At 54.6% G+C, this 26,807-nt stretch overlaps 2 protein-coding genes across 9 annotated transcripts; both read right to left on the bottom strand.

Moving 5' to 3' along the window:
- Positions 1-135: 135 nt before the first annotated feature.
- RAVER1 (ribonucleoprotein, PTB binding 1) lies at positions 136-18,622 on the bottom strand. Of its 4 annotated transcripts, XM_035287454.3 has the most exons (14): positions 18,382-18,622; positions 15,430-15,496; positions 11,924-12,393; positions 7,859-8,050; positions 7,632-7,761; positions 7,130-7,224; positions 4,888-4,975; positions 4,404-4,615; positions 4,214-4,307; positions 4,008-4,138; positions 2,919-2,993; positions 2,110-2,253; positions 1,582-1,665; positions 136-1,492 (listed from the first exon to the last, which is right to left on the bottom strand). In XM_035287454.3, the coding sequence occupies exons 1-14, from the start codon at positions 18,598-18,600 to the stop codon at positions 1,346-1,348; spliced, it is 2,148 nt and encodes a 715-aa protein (XP_035143345.2). In that variant the 5' UTR covers positions 18,601-18,622; the 3' UTR covers positions 136-1,345. The 4 variants fall into 4 exon arrangements, with proteins under 4 accessions (XP_035143345.2, XP_078216684.1, XP_035143343.2 ...); XM_078360558.1 differs by lacking the exon at positions 4,404-4,615 and having other exon boundaries at positions 4,214-4,321; XM_035287452.3 differs by having other exon boundaries at positions 4,008-4,307.
- Positions 18,623-18,864: 242 nt separating this feature from the next.
- ICAM3 (intercellular adhesion molecule 3) lies at positions 18,865-26,447 on the bottom strand. 5 transcript variants are annotated; one of them, XM_054249229.2, is made up of 7 exons: positions 26,136-26,447; positions 25,270-25,536; positions 20,763-21,068; positions 20,153-20,440; positions 19,616-19,870; positions 19,360-19,496; positions 18,865-19,145 (listed from the first exon to the last, which is right to left on the bottom strand). In XM_054249229.2, exons 1-7 carry the CDS (start codon positions 26,209-26,211, stop codon positions 19,104-19,106), a joined length of 1,371 nt encoding a protein of 456 aa, XP_054105204.1. In that variant the 5' UTR covers positions 26,212-26,447; the 3' UTR covers positions 18,865-19,103. The 5 variants fall into 5 exon arrangements, with proteins under 5 accessions (XP_054105204.1, XP_054105203.1, XP_035143346.1 ...); XM_054249228.2 differs by having other exon boundaries at positions 19,354-19,496; XM_035287455.3 differs by having other exon boundaries at positions 19,248-19,496.
- Between the last annotated feature and the right edge of the window lie 360 nt (positions 26,448-26,807).

Raw genomic sequence — 26,807 nt, forward strand, 5'->3', positions numbered from 1 at the left:
AGATGTTTGTTTGCTTAATGCCTGCGGTCACCATAAGGGAAGAGCAGGGTGAGATCCAATGCAGGTAATTCTGCGGGGCCATCCCAAACCTCCCACTCAAACCCACTGTTTGTTCCAAGAACCAGCCAGCTTTGATTTCTTTAAAACCATTTACTTACAAACTTTAATTCAGCAAAGGTCCATGTGGGGAGATTGGGGTTGGGGGGGAAAAATCCCCATGGAGTGGATGTGGGTCACCAGAATCAGGGGAGGGAAGCTGGTGGCCCAGTTGGCCTGCGGCAGGGCCCAGGGTCACCTCAGGTTGACAGGTCCTGCTGGTGGACAGACCCAGAGCTTATCTGCATGGAGTGCTGGTTTCTGGCACTGGGCTGAAAGGAGGCCAGCTTCAGGGCTCTGGCCTGTGGCAGGCAGGCAGATTTCAAGAATTCATCTTCAACAAGGGGGTGACAGCAGAGGCTCCGGGAGATGGATACAATGCCCGACTCCCACAGACAGACGTAAGGGGGACTGGCAGAGAAAGCCCATCTCTGCACCGAGTCCCAGGCAGGAAGGGGTGATGGGGCTGGTTCAGCAAGATGAAGGCTTTGGCCTTCTACTATCCCCAGGGTGGAGATCTTGGGTAGGGTGGCCCGATACCTAGGCCAGGGCTGTTTGGTCCATAGTCAAGCTCCCAGAGCTCCACATCTGTGGCTCTGGCCAGCAGGGCCTGGGGCCCAGCTTTTAAGGCATCAGAAGGGGAGGGGGTTGTGGCAGGGACCCCCGGGCTGGGGTACAGGCCAGATGGGCAGGCAGGGACAGGAGACAGCATGCCTGCAGCAGATGTGGGAAAAAGAGCTGTTTTGAACCGTGAAGTGTGGAATGGTGGCCCGGACAGGCCGGACCTTGAAAGAATCAGAGCTGGGGGTTGAAGAATAAAAATTAGAAAAGGAAGCAGAAGTCAGCTGTCAAAGTTAAAAAAAGGAGACAGCCTCTGTATCCTCACGGGAGGTGAGGGAAACCTCCAAGGCACTCAAAAGGCCAAAATTACAGGAGCAACGGAAGCAGGAGGGCTCCAGAGAGACGGGCACAGCAGAGGAGGTGAGGGGAGGGGAGGGGAGAGCAGGCCGGGGCCCCTCTCTCTTAAGGCTGCAGGGTTTCAGCGTGGGAGCGGGCCAGAGGCACAGTGAAGCCTCCAGACTCCCCCATACCACTTGGGCTCCTGGGGCTCCGGCTGGTTGGTCAGTAAAGTCAGAGATTTTTCTATTACCGAAAGAGAGAAGATGGTTTAAAAAAACACAAAACAAAACACCAGAAAACCCAAAAGCGATTTGGTGCAGGCCCTTGAGTTATCTCTGGCACCAGCCACTTAGAAAATCCTCTTCCGCTTCAGGTAGGAGTCTGCGTAGTGGCCGCCAAGGCCCTGGGAGTGCTGGCCCACATAGCTGCCTTCTGGGCTGGGCTCGGGGGAGGGCAGCAGGTGGGCAAAGCTGCGTTTCTGGCCACCCAGTGGGGTCTGGAGACAGAGGGCAGGGCAGGGCAGGTCAGGGGCCGCCGGGGGACTGGGGCTCCCCAGCCCTGCATGTCCCTACCCCCTGCCCGTACCTTCAGCAGGTGGCTGTGACCATTAGGCCCAGGGCCGAGGCCCAGGAGCCCTTCTCCGGAGCCCATCGGTGAAGAGCCAATTGCCTGGGAGAAATGGAGGGTGGGAGGACAGGTCACTCCCTGGGGGCCGGAGGAAGCAACCCTCTACCCAAGGAAAAGTGGGGGGTTCGAGGGGTTTCAGGTTCAAATTTTGCTTCTGCTACTTTCTACCTATGAGACCTGGGGCTGATTGCTCGATTTTATCTGAGCCTCAGTTTTCTCATCTGTCAAATGGGGCCAATAGCACCCATAGCCGGGGCTATAGAGGGAGGAAGTACCAGAAAGCCTGGAAGGCTGGCAGTGCTGGGTGCTTAACGCACAGGGGTGGATGGAGGACGACAGGCTGTTTCTACTCTACCCTGAGCAAGACAGACCCCTGCCACTACCCCAGCTTTGGCCTAGGCACTGAAGGTCACAGAGCCCCGGTAGCAGGTGCCCCCGAATCCTGGCTGTCCCAGGGGGCCCTGCTCAGCCAGAGAGGCTCCTCACCTTGCTGAGGTGGCTTTGCTTGAGGCCAGCCTGCAGGCCGCTGGTGAAGTAGGAAGTGGGCGAGCCTGAATAGAAGTGAGACAGGGGCCCCCCGCCACTCCCACCACTGCTCCGTTCGCTGAAGCCACTGGGCGGGGGGGACATCTGCAGAAGAAGGGTCGGTGGAGTGAAGCAGACAACTGTAGGACGCAGCCCTTTGCACAGGATCCTCCCAAATGATTCTGGACTCTGCAAAGACTAGCTTCGGCTAATAGGAGTAAAGAGAGCTGGCATGTGGGTGCCAGCCTCCTCTTCCTCCTCCAGGAACCCGGGGATCAACACTGCACGAATGGGCATAGAGACACTGTGCAGCCTCTGGACACCAAATATGTGAGGCCATATAGCTCACTGAGGCCCAGGAGAGTGGAGGGGACTGCCCACTGCCCTGCAGAGTAGCAAGAAGTAATACAATGCCTGGCATAGCATGCCTGTGATCCTAGGAGGTCCAGACCAGCCTGGGCAACATAGGGAGACTTCATCTCCACAAAAAGTACAAAAATTAGTCATCATGGTGGTGAGTCGCTATGGCCCCAGCTACTCAGGAGGCTGAGGTGAGAGGATCGCTTGAGAGGAGTTCGAGGCCACAGTGAGCTATGATGGAGCTACTGCACTCCAGTCTGGGCAACACAGTGAGATCCTGTCTCAAAATAACCCACAAAGAACACAGAAAATACAAGGTCTGCTCTTCTAGGCTATTAGGTCATGGCACAGCTGGCTTGTCATGCAGTAAAAGCTGATTGCTACACACGCCATACCAGGATGGCCCTTACCTTGTGTCGACTGGGTCCGTGAGGCCCAAGAGCTGGTTCCCGTGGGTGGGAGAAGAGCCGCCGAGGTCCCATGTCCTGAATGAAAGTGGGAGAAGCACTTTGGGTTGGGGTATGTCCCAGCTGAACTCCATGCAGAGCTGTCAGGGAGATACCACTCTGGGACTAGGAGGGGGCAAATTTGGGGCTGGATGCAGCTCAGCTCCAGCCAGGGATGGCTGCTGTACAGGGGGGTGCCCCATGGGCCTGGGTGTTTGGAGTTTTCCAGGCAAGCTGGGAATTTGAGCTGTGTGCATTCCTGCAGTTCTCCTGTGTTGGCATTAATTTGGTTATTTGTTTGAAACCCAGCGGGGACCAAACATAGCCCAGGTGGCACGTGGGTGGCCAGTTTGCAATTTCTGACCTGCGAAGGAGGTTGGCATCATAGAAGGACCAAATCCCCAGGGGTACAGACAGGAATCAAAGATGGGAGAGAGGGAAAGAAAGGGTAAGCCCTTTATCTGGGGAGAGACAGTATGGCCTCTCAGGAGAGAAAGATGACAAACAGATGCAGGATGACAGATAGACTGAGATGAAAGATCCTCCAGGTCTTCGGAATGGACAGACAGGCAGATGGACAGGAAGCAGGGGCTGCTGTGCAGAAGCAGGAAACTAAGGGCATGAGGCCAGGCATGGTGGCTCTTGCCTATAATCCCAGCACTTTGGGAGGCTGAGGCGGGCAGCCAACTTGAGGTCAGTAGTTTGAGACCAGCCTGGACAACACAGTGAGATACCATCTCTATCAAAAATTTAAAAATTAGCTGGGCATGGTGGCACATGCCTGTGGTCCCAGCTCCTTGGGAGGCTGAGGTTCGAGGACTGCTTGAGCCCAGGAGGCTGAGACTGCAGAGGCTGCAGTGACCTATGATCACACCACCCACCTCCAGCCCAGGCAACAGAAGGAGACCCTGTCTCTAAAAAGAAAAGAGACCATATTCAGCATACTCCCTGCTGCCTCTCTAGCATGTGGCCTAGCCCAGTCAGTCATAGAGAAATATCAATTTGGAAAATGATTTGGCCTCAGGGGACAGAGAGCCACAGCCACGTACTCACCGAGGGGTAGTCAAAGCCGTAGCTGTCAGAGAGCCCTGGTTCGGGGGGCAGGCGGGTGCTGCTGAGGGGGCTGAGCAGGCGGGACTTGAGCTGGAAGGCTTTGCTGCTGCTGCTGCTGCCACCTCCAGGGGCTGGGGGGTTAGGTGGGGGGCCCTCAGCTGGGTGGCGGCTTCTCCCGGCGCCTCCCCAGCCCTGGACCTCCTTACCCGCCAGGTTGCTGGCCGGGAGCAGGCTATGTAGGTTCAGGTAGGGATTCAGGGGAATCCGGTAGTCCTTGGGGGGCTCCCCCAGCAGTGAGACCTGCAGTGGGAGGGCTGGATTCGAGAAGGCACCCAGGAGAGGTGACCCTTCGGAACAGGAGGCTTGTGTGGTGCCGCGCGCAGGGCAGGGCCTTACCCCAGGGGGCGTCGGCAGAGGCCCACTGTCTTTCTGGAGGCCTCTGAGGCCAGAGCCTCGGAGCCCCATGGGGGCAGGGGGAGGAGTGAGCCGGGCCGCTGGGGGACCCAGGCCCAGGGACTCCCGGTCACCCCCAGCAGGGCCAAGCACGCATGGCAGCAGGGGTGGTGGCTTCCCTCGCCGGGGTGGCAGCTCCGGGGGCAGGCCCCCTCCTAGGGAGGGAAGGAGGATTTCAGGGGCCCAGGCACACAAGACCCCTCTCCCTAGGGCTCTCCAGCTCCCACCTGGACCAGGGCCCACTGCTCAAGGGACAAATCCATGCTGGCCACTGAACAGAGCTCATGCCTGGGCCTGGGGTGGGGGACACCCAACTGACGGGACTAGGGCGCTGGGACCCACAGAGGTTGGGTCATTTGCCCAAGGCCACATAGCAGGGAAGGAAGGGGAAGGGCGTAGGGGACACTGTGGGTGGGGTCTGCATTACCTGCAGGCAGCTCCCCAAGGAGGGGGTTGGCCGGCTGGGCCCCAGGTTGCAGGGCGCCCAGGGGTGAGTCTCCCAGAATGCCGGGCTTCTAGGGACAGAGCACAGACAGCTGCAGATGAGGGTGGGGTGGCCCAGAGTCTTGGCAGACACATCCAGACTCCAGGGCACGGCCAGTCCTGGGCAGACAGGCGTGGGGTTCCCCACTGCCCATCACCCTCCACCCCCATCACTCATTCCATCAGCCATGGTGACCGAGGGTCTCCTGAGCATCTGGCCCCAGTACCCTAGCTGATGATCACAGCACAGTATCAACTGCAGCCATATGTAGTGGGACAGCCACACAGGATTTCAGCCACTTTTAGTCACAGAAGGCCAGACTCACAAGCTTATATACTGTCAGTTACCACCAGACACAGATACACCGATGCTACTGACTTATAGAATCCAGACACCAGACAAGGTGGAGCACGAGTGTGTTTGTGGATCTGTGTGTGTCTGTGCATGTAGATCTGTGTCTTTGTTTCTGTGTGTCTGTGAATCTCTCGTGTCTGTGTCTGCGTCTACACATGCCTTTGTCTTATGTCTTTGTGTGTCTATATCTGTGTGTGTATAGCATCTTTGTGTATAGTGTCTTTGTGTCTGTCTCTGTGTGTATAGCATCTTTGTGTGTCTATGTCTTTGTGTGTCTGTCTCTGTGTGTATAGCATCTTTGTGTGTGTATAGCGTCTTTGTGTGTCTATGTCTCTGTGTGTACAGCATCTTTTTGTGTCTATGTCTTTGTGTGTATAGCATCTTTGTGTGTCTGTGTCTGTGTGTATAGCATCTGTGTATAGCGTCTTTGTGTGTCTATGTCTCTTTGTGTGTACAGCATCTTTGTGCCTGTGTGTATAGCATCTTTGTGTACAGCGTCTTTGTGTGTCTGTCTCTGTGTATATCATCTGTGTATAGCGTCTTTGTGTGTCTATGTCTCTGTGTGTACAGCGTCTTTGTGTGTCTGTGTATATAGCATCTTTGTGTACAGCGTCTTTGTGTATGTGTATAGCATCATTGTGTACAGCATCTTTGTGTCTGTCTCTGTGTGTGTATAGCATCTTTGTGTACAGCGTCTTTGTGTGTCTATGTCTGTGTATAGCATCTTTGTGTGTCTGTCTCTGTGTGTGTATAGCGTCTTTGTGTGTATAGCATCTTTGTATGTCTATGTCTGTGTATAGCATCTTTGTGTACAGCATCTGTGTGTCTGTGTCTGTATAGCATCTTTGTGTACAGCGTCTTTGTGTGTCTATGTCTGTGAGTATAGCGTCTTTGTGTGTCTGTCTCTGTGTGTATAGCATCTTTGTGTCTGTCTCTGTGTGTGTATAGCGTCTTTGTGTGTCTATGTCTGTGTGTATAGCATCTTTGTGTACAGCGTCTGTGTGTCTGTGTCTGTATAGCATCTTTGTGTACAGCGTCTGTGTGTCTATGTCTGTGTGTATAGCATCTTTGTGTACAGCGTCTCTGTGTGTCTGTACAGCATCTTTGTGTACAGCGTCTGTGTGTCTATGTCTGTGTGTATAGCATCTTTGTGTGTCTATGTCTGTGTGTAGAGCATCTTTGTGTGTGCACAGCATCTTTGTGTATCTGTCTGTGTATGTATAGCGTCTTTGTGTGTCTATGTCTGTGTGTATAGCATTTTTGTCTATGTCTCTTTGTGTGTATAGCCTCTTTGTGTACAGCGTCTTTATGTGTGTGTCTCTGTGTGTGTATAGCATCTTTGTGAGTCTGTGTATACCTGTGTTTATATGTGTGATGTGTGTGTGTGTGTGTGTGTGTGTGTGTGTGTGTGTGTGCATGCAAGCACAATGAGGGAGTGGGCCTGGAGTTTCTTCTCCAGGTGGCTCTTCCACAGGGGAGCGTCCGAGCAGAGTCTATTCACAACCTGGTGCCCTAAAGCAGTGCTCCCGGCCCACACCCAGTTACAGGCTGTAAATGGGCGTGTCCAGGTCCCCTGACCCAACCCCAGGCACCAAGGCCAGGGGCCCTCTCCAGAATGGAGGGAAAGAAGGCAAACCCTGTCATGAGCCATTGCGGGAGGGTTTGGGGATGTGGGTGGGAAAGGCAGGAGCTGGGGGGAGTCAGCTTCACCCTGGTTCTGGGCTCCCAGGGCACAGCCAGAGGTCCCCTCCACTCCACCGATCACGCCAGCTGTGTTGCAAAGAGTGTGGAGGGGCTGTGAAGCAGTGGGTGAGGGGGACATGTGTGTTACCTTCTGGCTCTGGGTCTGCAGGGCGAGTTGCAACAGCGCTGTGGACAGGGCTGGTCCATTGAGCAGCGGCATGGCTGGGGGAGCACCCAGGAGGCCTGGAGGGAGACACAGGGGCATGGGCAGGGGTGCCCGTGTCCTCCCTCCTGCCTCGTAACACACAGCCCTGATGAACCCATTGATGGGGCAGGAAACTGACGCTCTGAGGCATGGGTGGGGTAGGCAGTGGACTTGCCCAAAGGAAGGGCCTAGAACGGACAGTGGCTACTCCAGTAAAGGGTGGCCCCTGATAGCCAGCACCCACCTCACTGCAGGCCGCTGTGTGGCCCTGGTCCTGGCCTCCAGCTGTGGACAGCAGCAGCTCCCCCCACGACTCCACCCTCCCCCTCAGCCCTACTCCTGGGGCTCCAGTCACTGGGGCCGAGATGAGCAGTTTTGGGGAGTGCCGGGGACAGGGCTGAAGCCCGTGTTCTGCACACTGGGCCCTTGCCCAGCCCCGACTTACCCTGCTTCCCCCCGGTGCTGCCGTGGAGCAGGGGGTTGAGCAGCAGCTGGAGGGAGGCGGACGGGCCAAGGTTGTTGAGCAGCTGCAGGATGTTGGGCTCAGGGAGGAGCCCCTTCCCCCGATTGAGGGCCTGTGGGAAGGGCAGAACCAGCTCAGCGTGCTGCCGGGGCCCTCACATCCCCATGGGGCGCCCATCCCCACTGCCACCCCTACCCGCACACGCTCACCGTGGCCTGGGCAGCGATGAGTGCGGCCAGCATGCTGCGGCCGGGGGGCCCAGGGGCGCAGAAGGAGACTCGAAGGTGGCTGCCTCCCAGGGCCAGGCCATCCGCCCGCTGCTGCGCCTCCTCCGCCATCTCAGCCGTTTCATACTCCAGCACCGCAAAGCCCTTCAGCTGCCCGTCCTGGCCACATGCCAGCTGCGGGGGGAAGGCAGACAGTCATGAGCACCTGGGCAGCGTGACTGTACCACCCCAGGAAGTGACAACTGTAACGAGATGTCGGGGGTGAACTCCACACCAGGCTCTGTCCTGTCCCTCGTTCCTGCATCAGCTCATCTGATCTTCCCAATGACCCTGGGAGGCTGCATCATACCCATTTCTCAGAGAAGGCGAATGAGGCACAGAGAGGTCAGTGCACCCAAGGCCACGCAGCTGGAGGGAGGGCAGAGCTGGGAGCCGCCTCACCACCAAAGCCAAGTCCACAGAGGGACTTGGGACTTCAGAGTACACCAAGGTGCAAAGTGCGGGAAGAGGCACATGGCTTTGGAGTGCTGCCCAATGGCCAGCCTCAGGCCAAGGACACGGTAGCTAGGGCTGGGAGGGGAGAAGCCCAGCCTGTGGCTGAAGCAGGTGGCTTCCGAGCTTGGGTTCCAGGCTGTCTGTAATCCCAGCACTTTGGGAGGCCAAGGTGGGCAGGTCATTTGAGGTCGGAGTTCAAGACCAGCCTGACCAATGTGGCAAAACCCCATCTCTACTAAAAATAAAAAATTAGCCAGGTGTGGTGGTGCATGCCTGTAATCTCAGCTCCTTGGGAGGCTGAGGCAGGAGAATCACTTGAACTCAAGAGGCGGAGGTTACAGCAAGCTGAGATCACACCGCTACCCTCCAGCCTGGGCAACAGAGTGAGACTCCATCTCAAAAAAAAAAAGAAAAAAGGCAGGCACTGTCAGCACCCCTACTTTGTAGGAGAGAAAACTGGGGCTCAGAGACAAATAGACCCTTGTCCAGGCCACAGTCTTAGAGCTGGGATCAGACAAGGCCAGACTGACGGCCTTCACGGGACCGGCCACATCAGGGTGGTGGTGATGGCTGTCCCAAGAAACAGTGCTACAGCTGGATGAGGTGGCGCCAGGCTACAGATCCAGCTGGGGCGGGAATATTGCTTAAGCCCAGGAATTCAGGGTTATAGTGAGCTATGACTGAGCCACTGCACTCCAAGGACAGAGCAAGACCCTGTTGCTTAAAAAATAAAAATAAAAAGGCCAGGCGCGGTTACTCACACCTCTAATCCCAGCACTTTGGGAGGCCGAGGCGGGCGAATCAGGAGGTCAGGTGATTGAGACCATCCTGACCAGTACGGTGAAAACCTGTCTCTACTAAAAATACAAAAAATTAGCTGGGTGTGGTGGCATGAGCCTGTAGTCCCAGCTACTCGGGAGGCTGAGGCAGGAGAATCACTTGAATCCAGGAGGTGGAGGTTGTAGTAAGCCGAGATCCAACCACTGCACTCCAGTGTGGGCGACAGAGGAAGAATGTGTCTCAAAAACAAAATAAGAGACAATCAGCAAGGGGTAGGGAAGGAAGGGCTCTCTTTTCTTTTTTTTGCTCTTCCAGGACATCCATGAGGTGAAAGGAAGGGCTCTCGTTCCAGACAGTGGCCAAGAAGGTAGCAGTGCTGTGGGAAATAGTTGGGCCTGAGCCCCTGCACTTGTCGACTACCGGGGTGGGGAAGGTATAGGTAGCACCCCTTCACCTCTGCCCATGCTCTGTGCCAAGGTCTAGGCATGGACCTCCCATAATCATATCCATTTTTTTTTTTTTTTTTTTTTGAGACAAAGTTTAGCAGTGTCACCCAAGCTGGAGTGCAGTGATGCGAAGGACTCACTGTAACCACCACCTCCTGGGTTCAAGTGATTCTCGTGCCTCGGCCTCTTGGTAGCTGGGATTACAGGCACACACCACCATACCTGGCTACTTTTTTTTTATATTTTTAGTAGAGATGGGGTTCATGTTAGCCAGGCTGGTCTTGAACTTTTGACCACTGCACCCTGCTGTTTTTCTTGTTGTTGATTTATTTATTTATTTTTTGGGACAGGGTTTCACCATGTTGGTCAGGCTGGTCTCAAACTCCTAATCTCAGGTGATTTACCCGACTTGGCCTCCCAAAGTGCTGGGATTATAGGTGTGAGCCACCACTCCTGGCCTTTTTTCTTTTCTTGAGATGGAGTCTCAAGTCTCACTCTGTCTCCCAAGCTGAAGTGCAGTGGCGCAATCTTGGATCACTGCAACCTCTGCCTCTCAGGTTCAAGCTATTCTCCTGCCTCAGCCTCCAGAGTAGCTGGGATTACGGGCCTGCATCACCACACCCAGCTAATTTTTTTGTATTTTTAGTAGAAACAGGGTATCCGCATGTTGGCCAGGCTGACCTTAAACCCCTGATCTCAAGTGGTCCACCTACCTCGGCCTCCCAAAGTGCTGGGATCACAGGCGTGAGCCACCACACCCAGCCTGTTATGTTTTTTAAATATAGAGATGGGGTCCCACTATCTCACCCAGGCTAGTCTTGAACTCCTGGTCTCAAGCGATCCTCCTGCCTCAGCCTCCGAACAGTAACCTAGTTTAAATGGGGCACCAATACCCCACTTACATGAGAGGGATCCACTCAAAGCCACAGAGGTGAGGGTCTGAGCCCAGGACTGTCTCTCTTTTTGAGATGAAGATCTAGCTCTGTTGCCCAGGTTGTAGCATCATGGTGCTGTGGTGCGATCATGACTCACTGCAGCCTTGGACTTCCAGGATCAAGCGATCCTCCCACCTCAGCCTCCCAAGTAGCTGGGACCACAGGCGTGCCATCACACCTGTCGAATTTTTGTACAGACAGGATTTCACCATATTGCCCAGGCTGGTCTCGAACTCTTGAGCTGAAGGGATCCGTTCACCTCAGCCTCCCAAAGTGTTGGTGTTACAGGCATTGAGTCACTCTGCCCAGCCAGGACTATCCCTTCTAAGCCTCTGCCCTGGCCTTCTCTCAGCTGGCCCAGGCTCTGGAGCTAGGCTGCAGCATTCTGATCCCAGCTCTGCCAGACCCTGGCTATTAAACCCTGGGCAAGTTACTTGACCCCTCTGTGCCTTGGTATCCTCACCTGAAAATGAGAAATGCGCTATCTGCCTCTCAGGGTTGACAGAGGATGAAGCAACCGAAGGTTACTTACTCAGAATCCACAGTGAATGCTGGAGGAATGACCCCTTCGGGATCTCGGGGGATCAAGACCTTTTGGGGGTTCTTAGAGAGTGAGTCTGGCCTATTCTGTCTCAGGGCAAGGCACACACACAGAAGTGTCTGGCACGTGTGGCCTGAATGAACAGGGGACTGTTTTGCCAACCCATTGTGCAAGTATTGCGTCCCTGCTTACGGAGAAGGGAAACTGCAGATCAGAGAGCCAGTGACTGGCCTGAGCTAGAGAGCAGGACTGGGATCTGGTGAAGCCTCAGTCTCTGACCTCAAGGCTCAAATAGACTGTGGGCTCCTCTGCAACCTCCTCAATGCCTGGCCTGGGTCAGGGACCCCATGGGAGGTCTGATGAGGGCACTAGCAAATGAAGAGGTGAGTGGTGAGCAAGCCTTGAGATCCACAGTTACAAGGGTGACTTCCTCTGCATCTGACAGAGGGACAGTAAGGCCGGAGGTTGCACAGGGATTCAAATCCCTTGGCCAGGCACAGTGGCTCACGCCTGTAATCCCAGCACTTTGCGATGCCAAGGCAGGAGGATCAGCTGAGGTCAGGAGTTTAAGACCAGCCTGGTCAACAAGGCAAAACCCTGTCTCTACAAAAAATTCAAAAATTAGCTGGGCATGGTGGCGGGCACCTGTAATCCCAGCTACTCGGGAGACTGAGGCAGGAGAATCGCTTTAACCTGGGGGGCAGAGGTTGCTTGCAGTGAGATGAGATTGCATCACTGCACTCCAGCCTGGGCAACAAAGTGAAATTCTATCTCAAAAAAAAAGAAAAAGATGACTCCTTCCGGTGCTCCGGCCTGGTGCCTGCTCCCCAGTGCTCTCCATAGGGCTCACCTGGCAGAAGGTGGGGGTGTGGACAGTCGACAGCACCCGGCGCAGAGCATCCACATCGTTGAAGCCAGGTGGCAGGCGGTCCACACAGAGGCAGCGGGAGTGGAGAAGGGCAGGCGTCAGCTGCCCGGCATCCGTCCAGTGCACGTAGAGGGTGCGCGGGCCCAGTGGCTTGCCCAGCAGGTCCGACTTGGCGCGGGCAGCTGAGTCCTTCTTCATGTACTCAGCAAAGCCGTAGCCCTTGGAGTGGCCTGTGCGCTCACTGTAGACCAGGAAGCAGCGCTCCAGGCTGCCAAAGGGCCGCACCAGCTCCTCGAACTGCTGCTGTGTGAAGGTGGGGGGCAGGTTGGCCACGCACAGGAGGGCATCCGTGGGCTGCAGCTGCACTGATAGCTCGTGCTCCCGCAGGCGGCTCTGGTGAAAAGCGCGGATGGCGGCCTCGGCCTGCTCCCCATTCAGCAGGGTCACAAAGGCTGCGGTGGGAGGAGAGCAGCTCCAGGTCAGTGGAGCCCCAAAGGCCTGCTCCTCCACCCGCCACCCTCCAAACCAGGTGGGACCTGCAAATGCTGGGCATCTCAGGTGCCTGTGATCTGAACAGGTGCCAGCCTCGGTGACTCACACAGACAAGTGCACCTGCCACTGACCAGGGACTCCACAAAGCCCTCTCCCTCTCCCAGCCCCGCATCCACCTGTACCCACAGCAGCACCCACCAACTGTGGGCCTGGCTCTGTCCTAAGAATGCCATGGATCAATCAGGTGATATCAAGGGCCGTAGTTAAGCCCATGCTCATTGGAGCCTGGAGTTAAGCCCCAAGTCCCAGGTGGCTTTGGGGTTATCAGTTTCCTCATCTGTCAAATGGATATAACTTAATCATCACAACCAACATTTTGACAGCAAAGAAATGGACCCAGCGCAGCACCTCTGTGCCTGAGTAGAGGAGCCTGGACTTGAACCCAGGCAGCCAGGCTCCAGAGCCCCACTCTACAAACTGCCCACCCCTGCCACCTTTCCAGGCCACCAGTGCCCCTCAACCCTGAGGCCACGTGCTACCACGGATTTGCGATCCACCCAGCAGCTGCAGGAAGCTTCGTTCAAAATGATAACCCGATCACTCCGCACCTATCTGGTGGCTTCTAGCTGCAGGGTGCAGGGCAGCCTACGTGGGTTCACTGACCTCCCCTCATCTCGCCACTGCTCCCTGGACCATGCCAGGCAAGCTCCAGAGAGGCCTTTGCAGCTGCAGTTCCCTGAGCATGGAACACTCAGCCCCACCTCCTCACCTGTTAACCCGTATCCATCCACAGATCAGACTTCAAACGTCATTTCTCCCATGAAGCCTAACCGGACTGCTCCTGTGTCAGATCCTGGTTTTGTGTCCCCACTGTGCCCTGTAGCTTTTGGTCCCCAAGGACCATTTCACCTTCATATTTGCAGTTGTTTGAATAACATCCTCTTCCCAAGAACAGACTGTCTCTGTCTGGTTCAGAGCTATGTCCCTGCACCTGGCACATAGTAAGGCTCAATAAATACATGTTGAGAGACTATGCGAACCAAAGTGTCACTCGACATCTGGATCCCTGGTGCCAGAGCATACTAGGTGCTCAGCAAACATTTGACTTGTTGACCCTGCCACTGTTTACCAAGTGCCTACTACTGTGCGCTGGAATCCCAGTGTTTTAGGCTTTTTTTTTTTTTTTTTTTTTTGAGACAGAGTCTCACTCTGTCTCCAGGCTGGAATGCAGTGATGCAATCTCAGCTCACTGCAACCTCCACCTCCCGGGATCATGTAATTCTGCTGCCTCAGCCTTCCCAGCAGCTGGGACTACAGGCGCGTGCCACCATGCCCAGCTAATTTTTTTTTTTTTTTGTATTTTTAGTAGAGATGGGGTTTCACCATGTTGGCCAGAATGGTCTCAATCCCTTGACCTTGTGATCCACCTGCCATGGCCTCCCAGAGTGCTGGGATTACAGGTATGAGCCACTGTCCCGGCCTTTTAGGCATTTGAGTGTATTTGGTTCCATGGCCAACTCAGGCAGGTCATAACATGTTAGGAGACACATTACGGTCATGCTTAATTTGTTGGTGAGAAAACTGAGCCCAAGGAAGGGTAAATCACTTGCCCACAGCCACAGACCAGGATTCAAACTCAAGGTCTTTTTGCCTTCAGGGCCCAAGATTTTAATCACTACCCCAGCCTGCCAGGTAGGTCTCTGAGGGACACCTATCCTTCGCTCCTTCCCACACATGTTACAGGCTGCAAGCAAAGGCCCTGGGAGGTCTAACGCCGGGCACAATGCCTGGCGGACACAAACACCCAATGAGGCACTGAGGGCCTCCCACTTGGGGGAACCACGGCTGACAAGACCTGTCCCCATTCTCATGCAGCTGACCACTCCGTAGAGGAGTGGGCTGTTGTTGCTGCCCTCCTGTGCGTGGCCAACCTGCCCCCCACCTTCACATAGCAGTAGCTTGTGAAGGTGGGCGGGCCAGCAACAACAGCCCAGCCTGCTCAGTGCTATAATGGGGAGCTGCCCAACCCCACGTGGGTGGGGCCTGGATAGAAGAGAAGACAGCAAAGAACAGTGGCCAAGCGAACAGCCCAGAACTTCATGGGCACCCGAGAAGACGATGGCAAGGCTGAAGCACATCCTCCTAAGGCAGCATGAGGAGGAGCCTCAGATTTTGAGAAAAAAAGAATGATCAAGGTTAGGAGTAGGTTTGATCAGACTGGCAGCAAGATTGGAGCTTGCTACCTGGGAGAAAACAAGTAGCAACATGAAATCATGGTGGTCAGGGGAAGGCAGCCATTTAGGCAGAGATGGAGGGGCACAGCCCAGGTGGAAGCCAAAGGAATAGAGCATTTAAAAAAGACCACACAGGGCCGAGCATGCTGACTCATCCCTGTAATCCCAGCACTTTGGGAGGCTGAGGCGGGCAGATCACTTGAGGTCAGGAGTTCAAAACCGGCCTAGCCAACACGGTGAAACCCCATCTCTACTAAAAATACAAAAATTTGCCGGGTATGGTCGTACATGCCTGTAATCCCAGCTATTCAGGAGGCTGAGACAGGAGAATGGCTTGAATCCAGGAGGCGGAGGATGCAGTGAGCCGAGATCGTGCCACTGCACTCTAGCCTGGGTGACAGAGTGAGACTCCGTCTCAAAAAAAAGACTATACAGGTAGGGGTAACTGGGTGACTGGCTGGGTGAGCCAAGAGGGGCAGGAAGAGAATGAGCCCAAGGCCAAGCATTGTTTATTATTCATTCAATGCCAAGCAACTGGAGTAGGAAAAGAATCAGCCCAATGTTCTCCAGGAGGACATGAAGGCTGTCCCAAGATAGGCACCCAGGGTGACAGGCAGATGGGGCAACCAGTCATGCTGGACTGGGGGGCAATACTGGGCCTGTAGCAATGTCGACAGTTCAGGGCAGCAGACACTGGGCCAGGGTCCTCCCACCTTCAGGGACAATCACCCCTGCTCTAGCCCACCCCATGGCCCCACAAACCTGTCCCTTTATATTTGTCCACAAAACAATACTTGAGCTCATAGGCACGGAGCAGGTCATGCACTTCCTGTGGAAACAGAAGAGAAAAGACCGAGTTACTAGAAATGGAAGAGAGCAACCCAGTGCTGCCTTCATAGTTGCCACCAGCTCTGAAGGCAGGTCAATTACCACCCCCCATTTTACCAATGAGGAAATTGAGGCTCAATGCAATAATTTGGCCAAGGTCATTCTGCCCATACCTGGCAGAGCTGGGATTCAGAACCTGGCTACAGTCTATGCTATTACCCAGTACAACAACACGCTCTTAGAGGGAATTCCTTTAGCTCGCTTATGCCTGTAATCTCAGCACTTTGGGAGGCCGAGGCAGGTAGATCACCTGAGGTCAGGAGTTCGAGACCAGCCTGGCCAACATGGTGAAACCCGATCTCTACTAAAAATACAAAAATGAGGCCAGGTGCAGTCACTCATGCCTATAATCCCAGCACTTTGGGAGGCCACGGAGGGGTGGATCAAGAGGTCAGGAGTTCAGGCCGGGCACGGTGGCTCAAGCCTGTAATCCCAGCACTTTGGGAGGCCGAGGCAGGTGGATCATGAGGTCAACAGATCGAGACCATCCTGGTCAACATGGTGAAACCCTGTCTCTACTAAAAATACAAAAAATTAGCTGGGCATGGTGGCACATGCCTGTAATCCCAGCTATTCAGGAGGCTGAGGCAGGAGAATTGCCTGAACCCAGGAGGTGGAGGTTGCGGTGAGCTGAGATCACGCCATCGTACTCCAGCCTGGGTAACAAGAGCAAAACTCCATCTCAAAAAAAAAAAAAAAAGAGGTCAGGAGTTCAAGACCAGCCTGGCCAACATGGTGAAACCCCATCTCTAATAAAAATATAAAAATTATGCAGGTGGTTAGTGACCTGCCTCTGCCAGCAGCGGTGCCGACTACAGCTCCTAATCAGGAGCTATTTTTTTCCTAAAATAAAAAGAAAAAAAAGTGAAAAAAATATAAAAATTAGCTGGGCATGGTGGCACACACCTGTAATCCCAACTACTCAGGAGGCTGAGGCAGGAGAATACCTTGAACACAGGAGGCGGAGGTTGCAGTGAGCCAAATGGCATCACTGCACGCCATCCTGGAACAGAGCAAGACTCTATCTCAAAATAATTAATTAAAAATAAAAATACAAAAATTAGCCAGGCATGGTGGCACGCACCTGTAATCCTAGCTACTAGGGAGGCTGAGGTGGGAGAATTGCTTGAACCCGGGAGGCGGAGGTTGCAGTATGCCACTGCGCTCCAGCCTGAGCGACAAAGGGAGACACTGCCTCAAAAGAAAAACAAGAGTATGCCTTTAGGGAAGTCATTTAACCTGCATGAACCTCCTTTTCTAAGATTCACTGTTTCCAGCAACTGTGTAAGTGATATTAACAGTCATTTTGTACATGAGAAAACTGAGGCTAGGCAAAGTGAAGAGACCTGCTGGAGACCTGCATTGTGGGGGCAGCACAGCGGCTGGATGCTGCCTACGGGTACCTGACTATAGAGCCCACATACTTAGCCCCACATTGTGTGGGTGCCTCTCAATTTCCTCCTGCTGACAAGGCGTCGCTCTTGCAAGCCAGCTCATTTAGTTTTCTTCCTTTTTTTTTAACAGATAGCGTCTTGTTCTGTCGCCTAGGCTAAAGTACAGTGGCACGAACATAGCACACTGCAGCCTCAACCTCCTAGGCTCAAGCGATCCTCCCACCTCAGCCTCCTGAGTAGCTGGGACTGCAAGCACACACTACCATGCCTGGCTAATTTTTAAAATTTTTTGTAGAGTAGAGGTTTCACTAGGCTACCCAGGCTAGTCTCAAACACTTGGGCTCCAGAGGGCCACTTGCCTCACAGCCTTTCAAACTGCTGGGATTAAAGGCATGAGTCACCGTGTCCAGCCTCTCAAGCCAGCTTTGAAGGCAAAGTGCTGGGGCCAGACACACTGTGTGTCTTGAGGGAGAAACAAAATGTGTTCCCAGCTGAGAGACTGTAGACACTGGGAGGAGGACCCAGAAAGAAACCTGACCATCCTTAATGATGCCTGCCCCGATCTGTCCCCAAATTCAGCCCCTCCCAAAATCCTGGGGTCCCACTAGCTACATGCCCACCAATGGGCAGGGAGGGCCAGTGGCAGTGTGCTGATGGGCCAGAGAGCAGGGAATCTCAGCAGCAGGAAGCGAGAAGCTATTTCACTGCCATAGGGCAGGGCAGTATAGATGTCATTTCCCTGGGTCCAAAGAGCAATGGGAAACGCTGCCCCATGCTGGCCCCATGAAAAAGGCACTCCAAGCAGGAAGATTAGCCACGAGGGGCTCCACAGAACACAGGCCTTACTTCCTTCCTCTAGATCTGTAGGCTGGTGACAGGAGACCCCATTTTCCCAAGTTAATTCTGAGGTTTTGGGGGCCGAGACCCAGAGACTGCTGTAACTTCCGGATTTATCTGACAGCAGTGAATACACGCGTGATATGAAGGGGCATACTCTCGGTATGAAACGTCTAGTCAGTCCTGAAACGTCTAGATTTGAGGTCCCGCCATCCTGTGCTAGAATGGGTGCAGAAAAGCACCATCCAAGCAGGGGGCAAACGTGGCCCAATGTACTAGCCCATTCACAATTCCCCAACAAGGCCAAAGCTGTCCGCCCCCTTACATTCCCCGCCCCCTTCCATCAGTTGGTGTCGCCCAAGCTTGTGGTCGCCCCTAGCAACGCCCTCCTTCACATCACAGTCAGTTTCCCCTTTCATCACAGCCCCCCCGCCCCGCATCCCGCTCTTGGTCTCTCCCGATCCTGCGTGGATCGGGTGCTTGGACGCCCTGGTTAACGACCCCCGCGCACCTCAGTGTTGGTGTCGCCCAGTTCCCCCCCGCGCACGCGCACCGTGGTATTTCCCGCCACGATCCCACACCGCCCCCCCCATACCTGGTTGGTCACGTCCCCCGGGAGGCCCCGGATCAGTATCTTGCGGCGGTTACGGAACTGGCGCTCGGTGTGTTCCAGGCGTTTCCGGATCTCTTCTGGATCTAGGGGCGGCAACTCTTCTTCGGGCGCCCGGCGCTCTGCAGCATCGCCGGCTTCGACCTCGGCCCCAGACTCCGGACTCAGCGGGGGCCGGTGAGTAACGGACACGTCCGCCGCCATCTTGGGAAACCCGGCGCCTTCTGGGACCAGCGAGCCGAGGCGGCGCGGCATAGAGCGGCAACAAGGGCGCGCCCAGTGATTGGCTAGGAAAAGCCCCACCTCCTTCCCTCCCCCCTCAGCCCATTGGCTTAACCCCAGCTTCTCAAGAGTTCAAGCTGCGTCTGCGCGCCACAGATCCCGCCCCCTTCCGCCGCAGCGACGCCACTCAGTGGATGTGCACCTGAGTGGGAGAGCCTTGCAGCGCGGGTGGAATCAAACCACAGATTAGGGAATTTAAAGGCTTTATTGGTGGGGAATCTGAAGGTACAGCCAAGTCCCCGCCAACTTTGGCCCAAGATCCCAGCGTCACTCAACTCTGGACGGTTCTTCCCTCATTGCCTCTGTGGGCATAGACGTGAGGGGCAGAGAGGGGCTCTCCTGCCTAACATGGTACAAGCCTCTCTGTTTCCGCGCCCGGAAGACGTACGTTAAGGCCACTACGACAGTCACCACGCCCAGGGTCGTTAACACCGCCAATAAGACGGGGACAAAGTGGGAGTTCCGAGCTGTGCAGAGAAAGCGCGAAGTCAATATGCGTCCCCCCCTGTCTCTAACACCCCCGCCTCCCGGGCTTGCCAGTCCAGCCCCGTGGCCCCGTGTTAGCTCACCCTCAATGTTTATCACCACGACCAGGGTATATTTGCCCAGTGAGCTGACCGCTTGGCATTGATAAGTGCCATTATGTGTTACATTGACCAAGAATGGGATCCCCACCGGCACCTCCTGGCTGGAGCCTTCCTTCAAACACCGCAGCTGGGGGGACGGGTTGCCCCGGGCTTGGCACTGCAGGACCTGTCTCGTTTTATCTTTCCACTTCAAGTGCTGGGGACATTTGGCTCGGTCAATTTTGGGACCATCTGTGGAACCACCATGTGTGATCAGACACCCAACACATCCAAAGCACAGTGGGGCAGAGGAGCAGCTAATCTTTCCAGGGCAGGGGCGGAGGGATTAAAGGTCAGGGTGACCGACTCACACAGGACACGCAGCTGGACGCTACTGTTTCTGTGCAAGAACTCGCCGTCCACCTCGAGAGCGGCACTGCAGAAGAATCTGCGTCCGTCATCATTCTCGGTAGTATTTAGCTGAAGTTGAGCTGGCTGCCCTGGGGCCGCGGCCGGAACTCCGTCCAGCATGACCTGTACTCGAGCCCCAGCCCTGCAACTCACGATCACTGTGGACCCCTCGGGGGCACTAGGCTCGCTCAGGTTCAGAATGGGTCCTAGGAAACCTAAAGGCGGGGCATTGCCCAGGAGCTTAATGAACAGGACCTTCCTGTGGATCTAGCCGAGCCCTCCGCCCTCCCCTTTCCTCTCGGAATATCCGGGCCATGCTTTCGGCGTTTCAAGCCTCGCCCTCTTTGTGGCCTTTGTCCAATTCCGGGTACTCGGGCCTTGCCCACGTTGCAACTACTACTGGGGAAGTCAGGCCCCAACTTTTCGGCTAGTCTCCGCCCCCTCTGACACGCCCCCAGACTGCCGAGGCCACGCCCCCTTTCCCCGCCCCCTCTTACTAAAGACCGTCAAGTTCTTCCGGGCCTCGAGTCTCTCGCCCCCTAGGGTAACGTTGCAGATGATCTCTCGGGCACCCTCCTGATCTGCGCGCGCCGTGGCTGTGGCTGTGGCCGTTAACATGTCCCCGTGGTTCGTGACTGTCGCATTCAGCACCTGGTCCCCCAGCGCCAGGTGCACCTGGGCCTCTGAGGCCGGAAAAAGCCCGTCTAGGGTGCAGTCCACCGGCCACGAGGTTTCCACCTCCAAGAACCGGGGAGCCACGAGGCGCGGTGGTGTCACCGGCAGGGCTGGGGAGAAAGGTAGGCATCAGCACAGCCCGCAGGACTGTGCCTTCCCCCAGGACACCCTCACCCCCCTCTCAATCAGGATATTTTGCTGACCGGGTCACCCATTCTTTCCAGGACACACCCACACAGCCTTAAAAACGGCTTTCTCCAAAGATCCGATGGCTCAGGCCTCCCTTCTGGGGCCACCCTGCCCAGTAGCATGGGGCTTTCCTTCCCAGAAGCCTGTGAGGTCCAGGGCACCCCACTCTTAGGAATCCCAAAGCCAGGGCACCCTCTACCGTGGCTCAGCTCATCACCCACCGTCTGAAGCCCCTTCTCTCACCAAAAGTTCGGAGCCAGCGGGGGGCTGAGGTGTTCACGAGCAGTCTCAGCCCTTGGAGCTGCAGGTCCAGTTCTGTGCGGCATGAGAAATGGGCTCCGTGGTCACCTCTGCCGGCCAGCACAGTGGCAGTGACCTCTGCGAGCTCCTCCACTGCAGGCTGCCGGCTCAGCTCCTCCTCCCAGCGGAGCAGCACCACCGTGAGGTTGGTCCTGGGCGACCCACCCTCCACTTGGCAGTGCAGGGTAAAGTTCTGACCCACCGGCTGCCAAGGGGGGAGGGGTGCCAGCTCCACCCGCTCCGGGAGCCCTGAGGGAGGAAGGGAAGATGGCACTTAGGGGGTCCTGCAACCCATCCCCCAGGGGTGGGGGTGGAGACAGGGCTGCCCTGCTGAGAACTTTGAGCTTTGAGTTAATAAATTTAAGAGGGCTTAGAACTGGGCCAGTCACGGTGTCTGCTATTATCATTAGTGCGGTGATTACCATTTCCTATGTTGTCAGACACCTTGCCAGGTGCTAAACAAAATTTTCTGTTCTCAAGGATGTCGCAGTTAATTAAAAAACAAAATGAGGAAGGAAGGGATTCAAGTTTATGACTAAGATAAAGTTCCTGTTGATATCTTTCCTTAGACCTTTAAGAGGTCATCCACCTTCATGCACACAACAACCTACTGAAATCTTCTCTACTCTCTTTTTTTTTTTGAGACAGAGTCTCCCTCTGTCGCCAGGCTGGAGTGCAGTGGCGCCATATCAGTCCACTGCAACCTCCACCTCCCAGGTTCAGGTGATTCTCCTGCCTCAGCCTCCCGAGTAGCCGGGACTAAAATCTTGAACCACCATGCCAAGCTAACTTTTGTATTTTTAGTAGAGATGGGGGTTTCAGCATATTAGCAAGGATGGTCTCAATCTCTTGACCTTGTGATCTGCCCTACTCAGCTTGGCAAAGTGCTGGGGTTACAGGGGTGAGCCACAAGGCCCGGTCTTTTTTTTTTTTCGGAATTTCACCGGGTTGCCCAGGCTGGTCTTGAACTCCTGAGTTCAAATGATCCACCCATCTTGGCCTCCCAAAGTACTGGGATTACAGGCATGAGCCACTGTGCCCAGCCCTTTCTCTCTCTTTTTTTTTTTTTGAGACAGAGTCTCTCTCTTATTACCCAGGCTGGAGTACAGTGGCACGATCTCGGCTCACTGCAACCTCCGCCTCCTGGGTTCAAGTGATTCACCCACCTCAGCCTCCCAGGAAGCTGGGGTTATAGGCTCCCACCACCACTCCTGGCTAATTTTGCATTTTTTTTTTTTTTTAGTAGAGTCGGGATTTCGCCGTGTTGGTCAGGCTGGTCTCAAACTCCTGACCTCAGATGATCTGCCTGCCTTAGTTTTCCAAAGTGCTGGGATTACAGGCCTGAACCATCACGCCTGGCCTATTTTTGTATTTTTAGTAGAGATGGGGTTTCACTGTGTTGGCCAGGCTGGTCTCGAACTCCTGGCCTCAAGTCATTCACCCATCTCAGCCTCCTGAAGTGCTGGGATTACAGGCGTGAGCCACTGCACCTGGCTTTTTTCTCTTTTATGGATGGAGAAATATATGGCCCAGAGAGGGAAGGTGAATTGCTTAAGGACACACAATCAGTAAGTGGCAGATCCCAAGCTAGAATGTGGGTCTCCCAAACCACAGACATGCCTCCTGGATGTCATGTTTAGGGACACTGTGGGCCTCTCCCAGCCTCTGGCCTGAACAGCTGGTTTGGCCTCTACCAGAGATTAGTTCAGTTCTCTCCAATCAGATTTGGGCACTCAGGGCTTTCCTGGTTCACCAGCCCTGTGGCAGCCTCTGAGGATACTCTAGCACAGTCACGGGAGACTTGACCCCCAGGCTGAGTGCCCTCCCAGGTACACCTACAAAACCCTGGCCTCAGACCAGACATGATTGCTAATGCTTATAATCCCAGCACTTTCAAAGGCCAAGGTGGGTGGATCACTTGAGGCCAGGAGTTGAAGACCAGCCTTGCCAACATGATGAAACCCCATCTCTACTAAAAATACAAAAACTAGCCAGGCATGGTGGTATGTGCCTGTAATCCCAGCTACTCAGAGGCTGAGGCATGAGAATTGCTTGAACCCGGGAGGCGGCTGCAGTGAGCTGAGATAGTGCCACTGCATTCCAGCCTGGCGACAGAGCCAGACTGTCTCAAAAAAACAAAACAAAAAAACAAGGCTGGGCGAGGTGGCTTATGACTGTAATCCCAGCACTTTGGGAGGCTGAGGTGGGCGGATCACTTGAGCTGAAGAGTTTGAGACCAGGCTGGCCAACATGGCAAAACTACTCACTACTAAAAACACAAAAATTAGCTGGGCGTGGTGGCACATGCCTGTAATCCCAGCTACTCAGGGGGCTAAGGCAGGAGAATCGCTTGAACCTAGGAGGTGGAGGCTGCAGTAGGCTGAGATCATGCCACTGCACTCCAGCCTGGGCGACAAGAGCAAGAGTGTCTCAAAAAAAAAAAAAAAAAAAAAATCAAAAAGTAGGCCAAGCATGGTGGCTCATGCTTATAATCCCAGCACTTTGGGAGGCCAATGCGGGCAGATCACTTAAGGCCAAAAGTTCGAGACCAGCCTGGGCAACATGGTGAAACCTTGTCTCTACTAAAAATACAAAAATTAGCTGGGCAGGGTGATGCACACCCATAGTCCCAGCTACTGAGCAGGCTGAGGCAGGAGAATCTCTTGAACTTGGGAGGTGGAGCTTGCAGTGAGCCAAGATCATGCCAGTGCACCCCTGCCTGGGCAACAGAGTGAGACTCCATCTCCAAAAATAAATAAATAAATAGCCAGGGACAGTGGCTCAAGCCTGTAATCCCAGCTACTGGAGAGATTGAAGTGGGAGGACTGCCTGAGCCCATGAGTTTCAGACCAACTTAGGCAATATAGGAGATCCTGTCTCTAAAAGTGTAAAAAGCATAAATGTAAAAACCTCCATTCACCTACTGGCTGAGAGGGGTACCCCCTTTTTTGGCTTAAGAGACAGGGTCTTGCTTTTTCGTGCAGACTGGAGCACAGTGGTCTAATCATATCTCACTGTAGCCTCAAACTCCTGGGCTCAAGCAATCCTCCCACCTTGGCCTCCGAAGTAGCTGGGACTTCAGGCATGTGCACCATGCCCAGCTAATTTTTTAAAATTTATTTCTGTAGAGACAGGGTGTCCCTGTGTTGCTCAGGCTGGTCTTAAATTCCTGGGCTCAGGCCGGGCGCAGTGGCTCAAACCTGTAATCCCAGCACTTTGCGAGGCCAAGGCGGGTGGATCACGAGGTCAAGAGATCAAGACCATCCTGGTCAACATGGTGAAACCCCGTCTCTACTAAAAATACAAAAAATTAGCTGGGCATGGTGGCGCGTGCCTGTAATCCCAGCTACTCAGGAGGCTGAGGCAGGAGAATTGCCTGAACCCAGGAGGCGGAGGTTGCGGTGAGCCGAGATCGCGCCATTGCACTCCAGCCTCGGTAACAAGAGCGAAACTCTGTCTCAAAAAAAAAAAAAAAAAAAAAAATTCCTGGGCTCAAGCAGTGCTCCCACCTTGGCCTCCCAAAATGTTGGGATTATAGGCATGAGCTACTGCACCTGGCCAGCACATACTGAAAAATGCTTGTTGGGATGCTGGGCAATGTGGCTTATGCCTGTAATCCCAGCACGTTGGGAGGCTGAGTCAGGTGGACCACCTGAGGTCAGGAGTTCAGGACTAGCCTGGCCAATATGGTGAAACCCCATCTCTACTAAAAATACAAAATTAGCCGGGTGTGGGGGAGTGCACCTGTAATCCCAGCTACATGGGAGGCTGAGGTAGGAGAATCACTTGAACCCAGGAGGTGGAGGTTGCAGTGAGCTGAGATCGCCCCACTGCACTCCAACCTGGGCAAAAAGAGCCAAACTCCATCTCAAAAAAAAAAAAAAAGAAAAAACTTGTTGGGGCAGAAGTTGATTGATTTCACAACTGCTGCCTTGGCATGAGATTGAATGTGTCTCTGCGTCTCTGTGTGTCTCTCTCTTTGTTTTTTTTGTTGTTTGTTTGTCTGAGATGGAGTCTTGCTCTGTTGCCCAGGCTGGAGGGCAGTGGCAGGATCTTGGCTCACTGCAACCTTTGCCTTCCGGGTTCAAGTGATTCTCTGCCTCATCCTCCCAAGTAGATTAGATTACAGGCGCCTGTCACCATGCCCGGCTAATTTTTTTGTATTTTTAGTAGAGATGGGGTTTTACCATCTTGGCCATGTTGTTCTTGAACTCATAACCTCGTGATACACCCGTCTCAGCCTCCCAAAGTGCTGGGATTACAGGCATGAGCCACCACACCCAGCCTTCTCTCTGTCTTTGTATCCCACACACAAATATCCAGGTCTGAGCTCTGGGTCAGAGCCCTAGTCCATTCTTTGCACACTAAGGGCCCCTACTCTCCCGAGCCATTGGCCTCCTGCCCGCACCACTGCCAGAGAACCGTCCCACCTCTGGACACATTGACTCACTGTAGACGGTGATGCCAGTGGAGCCTATTATCTGCGAACCATTGCAGTACCCTGAGCAGAGGATCCGGCTGTTGCCAGTCACGTTGCTGACCCGGTGGGCTGCCCAGCCCGTGCCGTTGTCCACCAGCTCCTTTGACAGGGATGTCTCCAAGGTGACCTGCTCAGCACTGGGACAGTCAGTACTGCAGTTCACCAACAGGGAACCTCCAGCAGGAAGCACTGGATTCTGGGGCTCCACCCGCAACAGGAACTCCTGCCCCTGGACACCTTCAGGAACACGAAGAAGTCCTGGTGGTGGTTTCCTTGCCCCACAACCCTAGCACCAGCAGGTCCCACCATTTAACACCACTTTCCTTGAGCTGAGAAAGAAGGGTTCCTGCCCTCATGGTCCATGGGGAAAGGCAGGATCCATCAGGGACCAGGGAGAACTCAGAAGGAGGTCAGAAGAGGCTCTGATCCGGCATAGGAAGAGGTGAGTCAAGGAAGGCTTCCTGGAGGAGGGGGACCATGCCAGCCTGAAACTGAAGGCTAAGTAGGAGTTAGCAAGTGAAAGGAAAGGGTGATCCTGGCAGAGGGAACCACATACGCAAAGGGCAAATGTCTGGAGTTCAGATGGAGCAGGAAGTGTGGGGGGTGTGTGTGTGTGTTGGGGGAGAGGGGTGTCGTACAAGCCGCATGCTGGGGCCTGACCACCTGAAGGCTGAACTAAGGAACCAGAACTTTCCCCTGAAGATACAGGGCCAGCAGCCAGGGCACAGTGTGGCAGGATGCGAAGAGGATTGCTTTCTCTTTCTTCACCCTCTACTGATCCCAAAACCCAGCCCTCCCCAGCCCTCCCCAGCCCTCCCTGGCTTGACTGGCCTCACCTGGGGTCAGCAGACAGCAGACCAGCAGAGTCCAGCAGGCCCGGAGCCACGACACGGCAGGTATCATGGTGGCCATTCTGACAGAGGAAGGTGCCTTCTTGTGCTGAAGGGCAGACGGGGGGGGGGGGGGGGGGCGCTCCCACCGCAAGAGGAAGCACACAGCACAGCGGTTAAGATTGCAGAAGTCTGGGGGCTGCACCTTGCCCAGGCCTTTGGTTAGAAGGGGATGCTTGGCCTGGAAGGCTAGGGTGGGGGACCCAGACAGGGCCCAGCAAAGTGGCCAGCACTGCTGTCTCTCCCAGGGACAGGGCTGGCCTCAGTTGCATTTTTGGCCCCAGTTCAATTCACAGGAAATGCTAAGTAAACTGGCTTCCTATGTTCTCAGCACTGGGGAGCCTGGGGTAGGAGGGGGATGAGACACCTCCTTCCGGTTGAACTTAGGTGGGGAGGGGAAAATGTGGTCCCCAGAGAGGAAATTAGTGGGGAAACCTGCCAGCACCATTGTTTAGGCGATAAGGCGGGATTTTGAGGCAACATCAAAAAACAAAAACAAAAAAAAACACCCAGAAACAGGCTATTGCAGTTTTGGCCCGACTGGTCTTGAACTCCTGGCCTCAAGCGATCCTCCCATTTTTCTTTTTTTTTTTTTGAGACAGAGTTTCCTCTGTTGCC

The sequence above is a fragment of the Callithrix jacchus genome, chromosome 22 (assembly GCF_049354715.1).
Source record: "Callithrix jacchus isolate 240 chromosome 22, calJac240_pri, whole genome shotgun sequence".
NCBI lineage: Eukaryota > Metazoa > Chordata > Mammalia > Primates > Cebidae > Callithrix > Callithrix jacchus.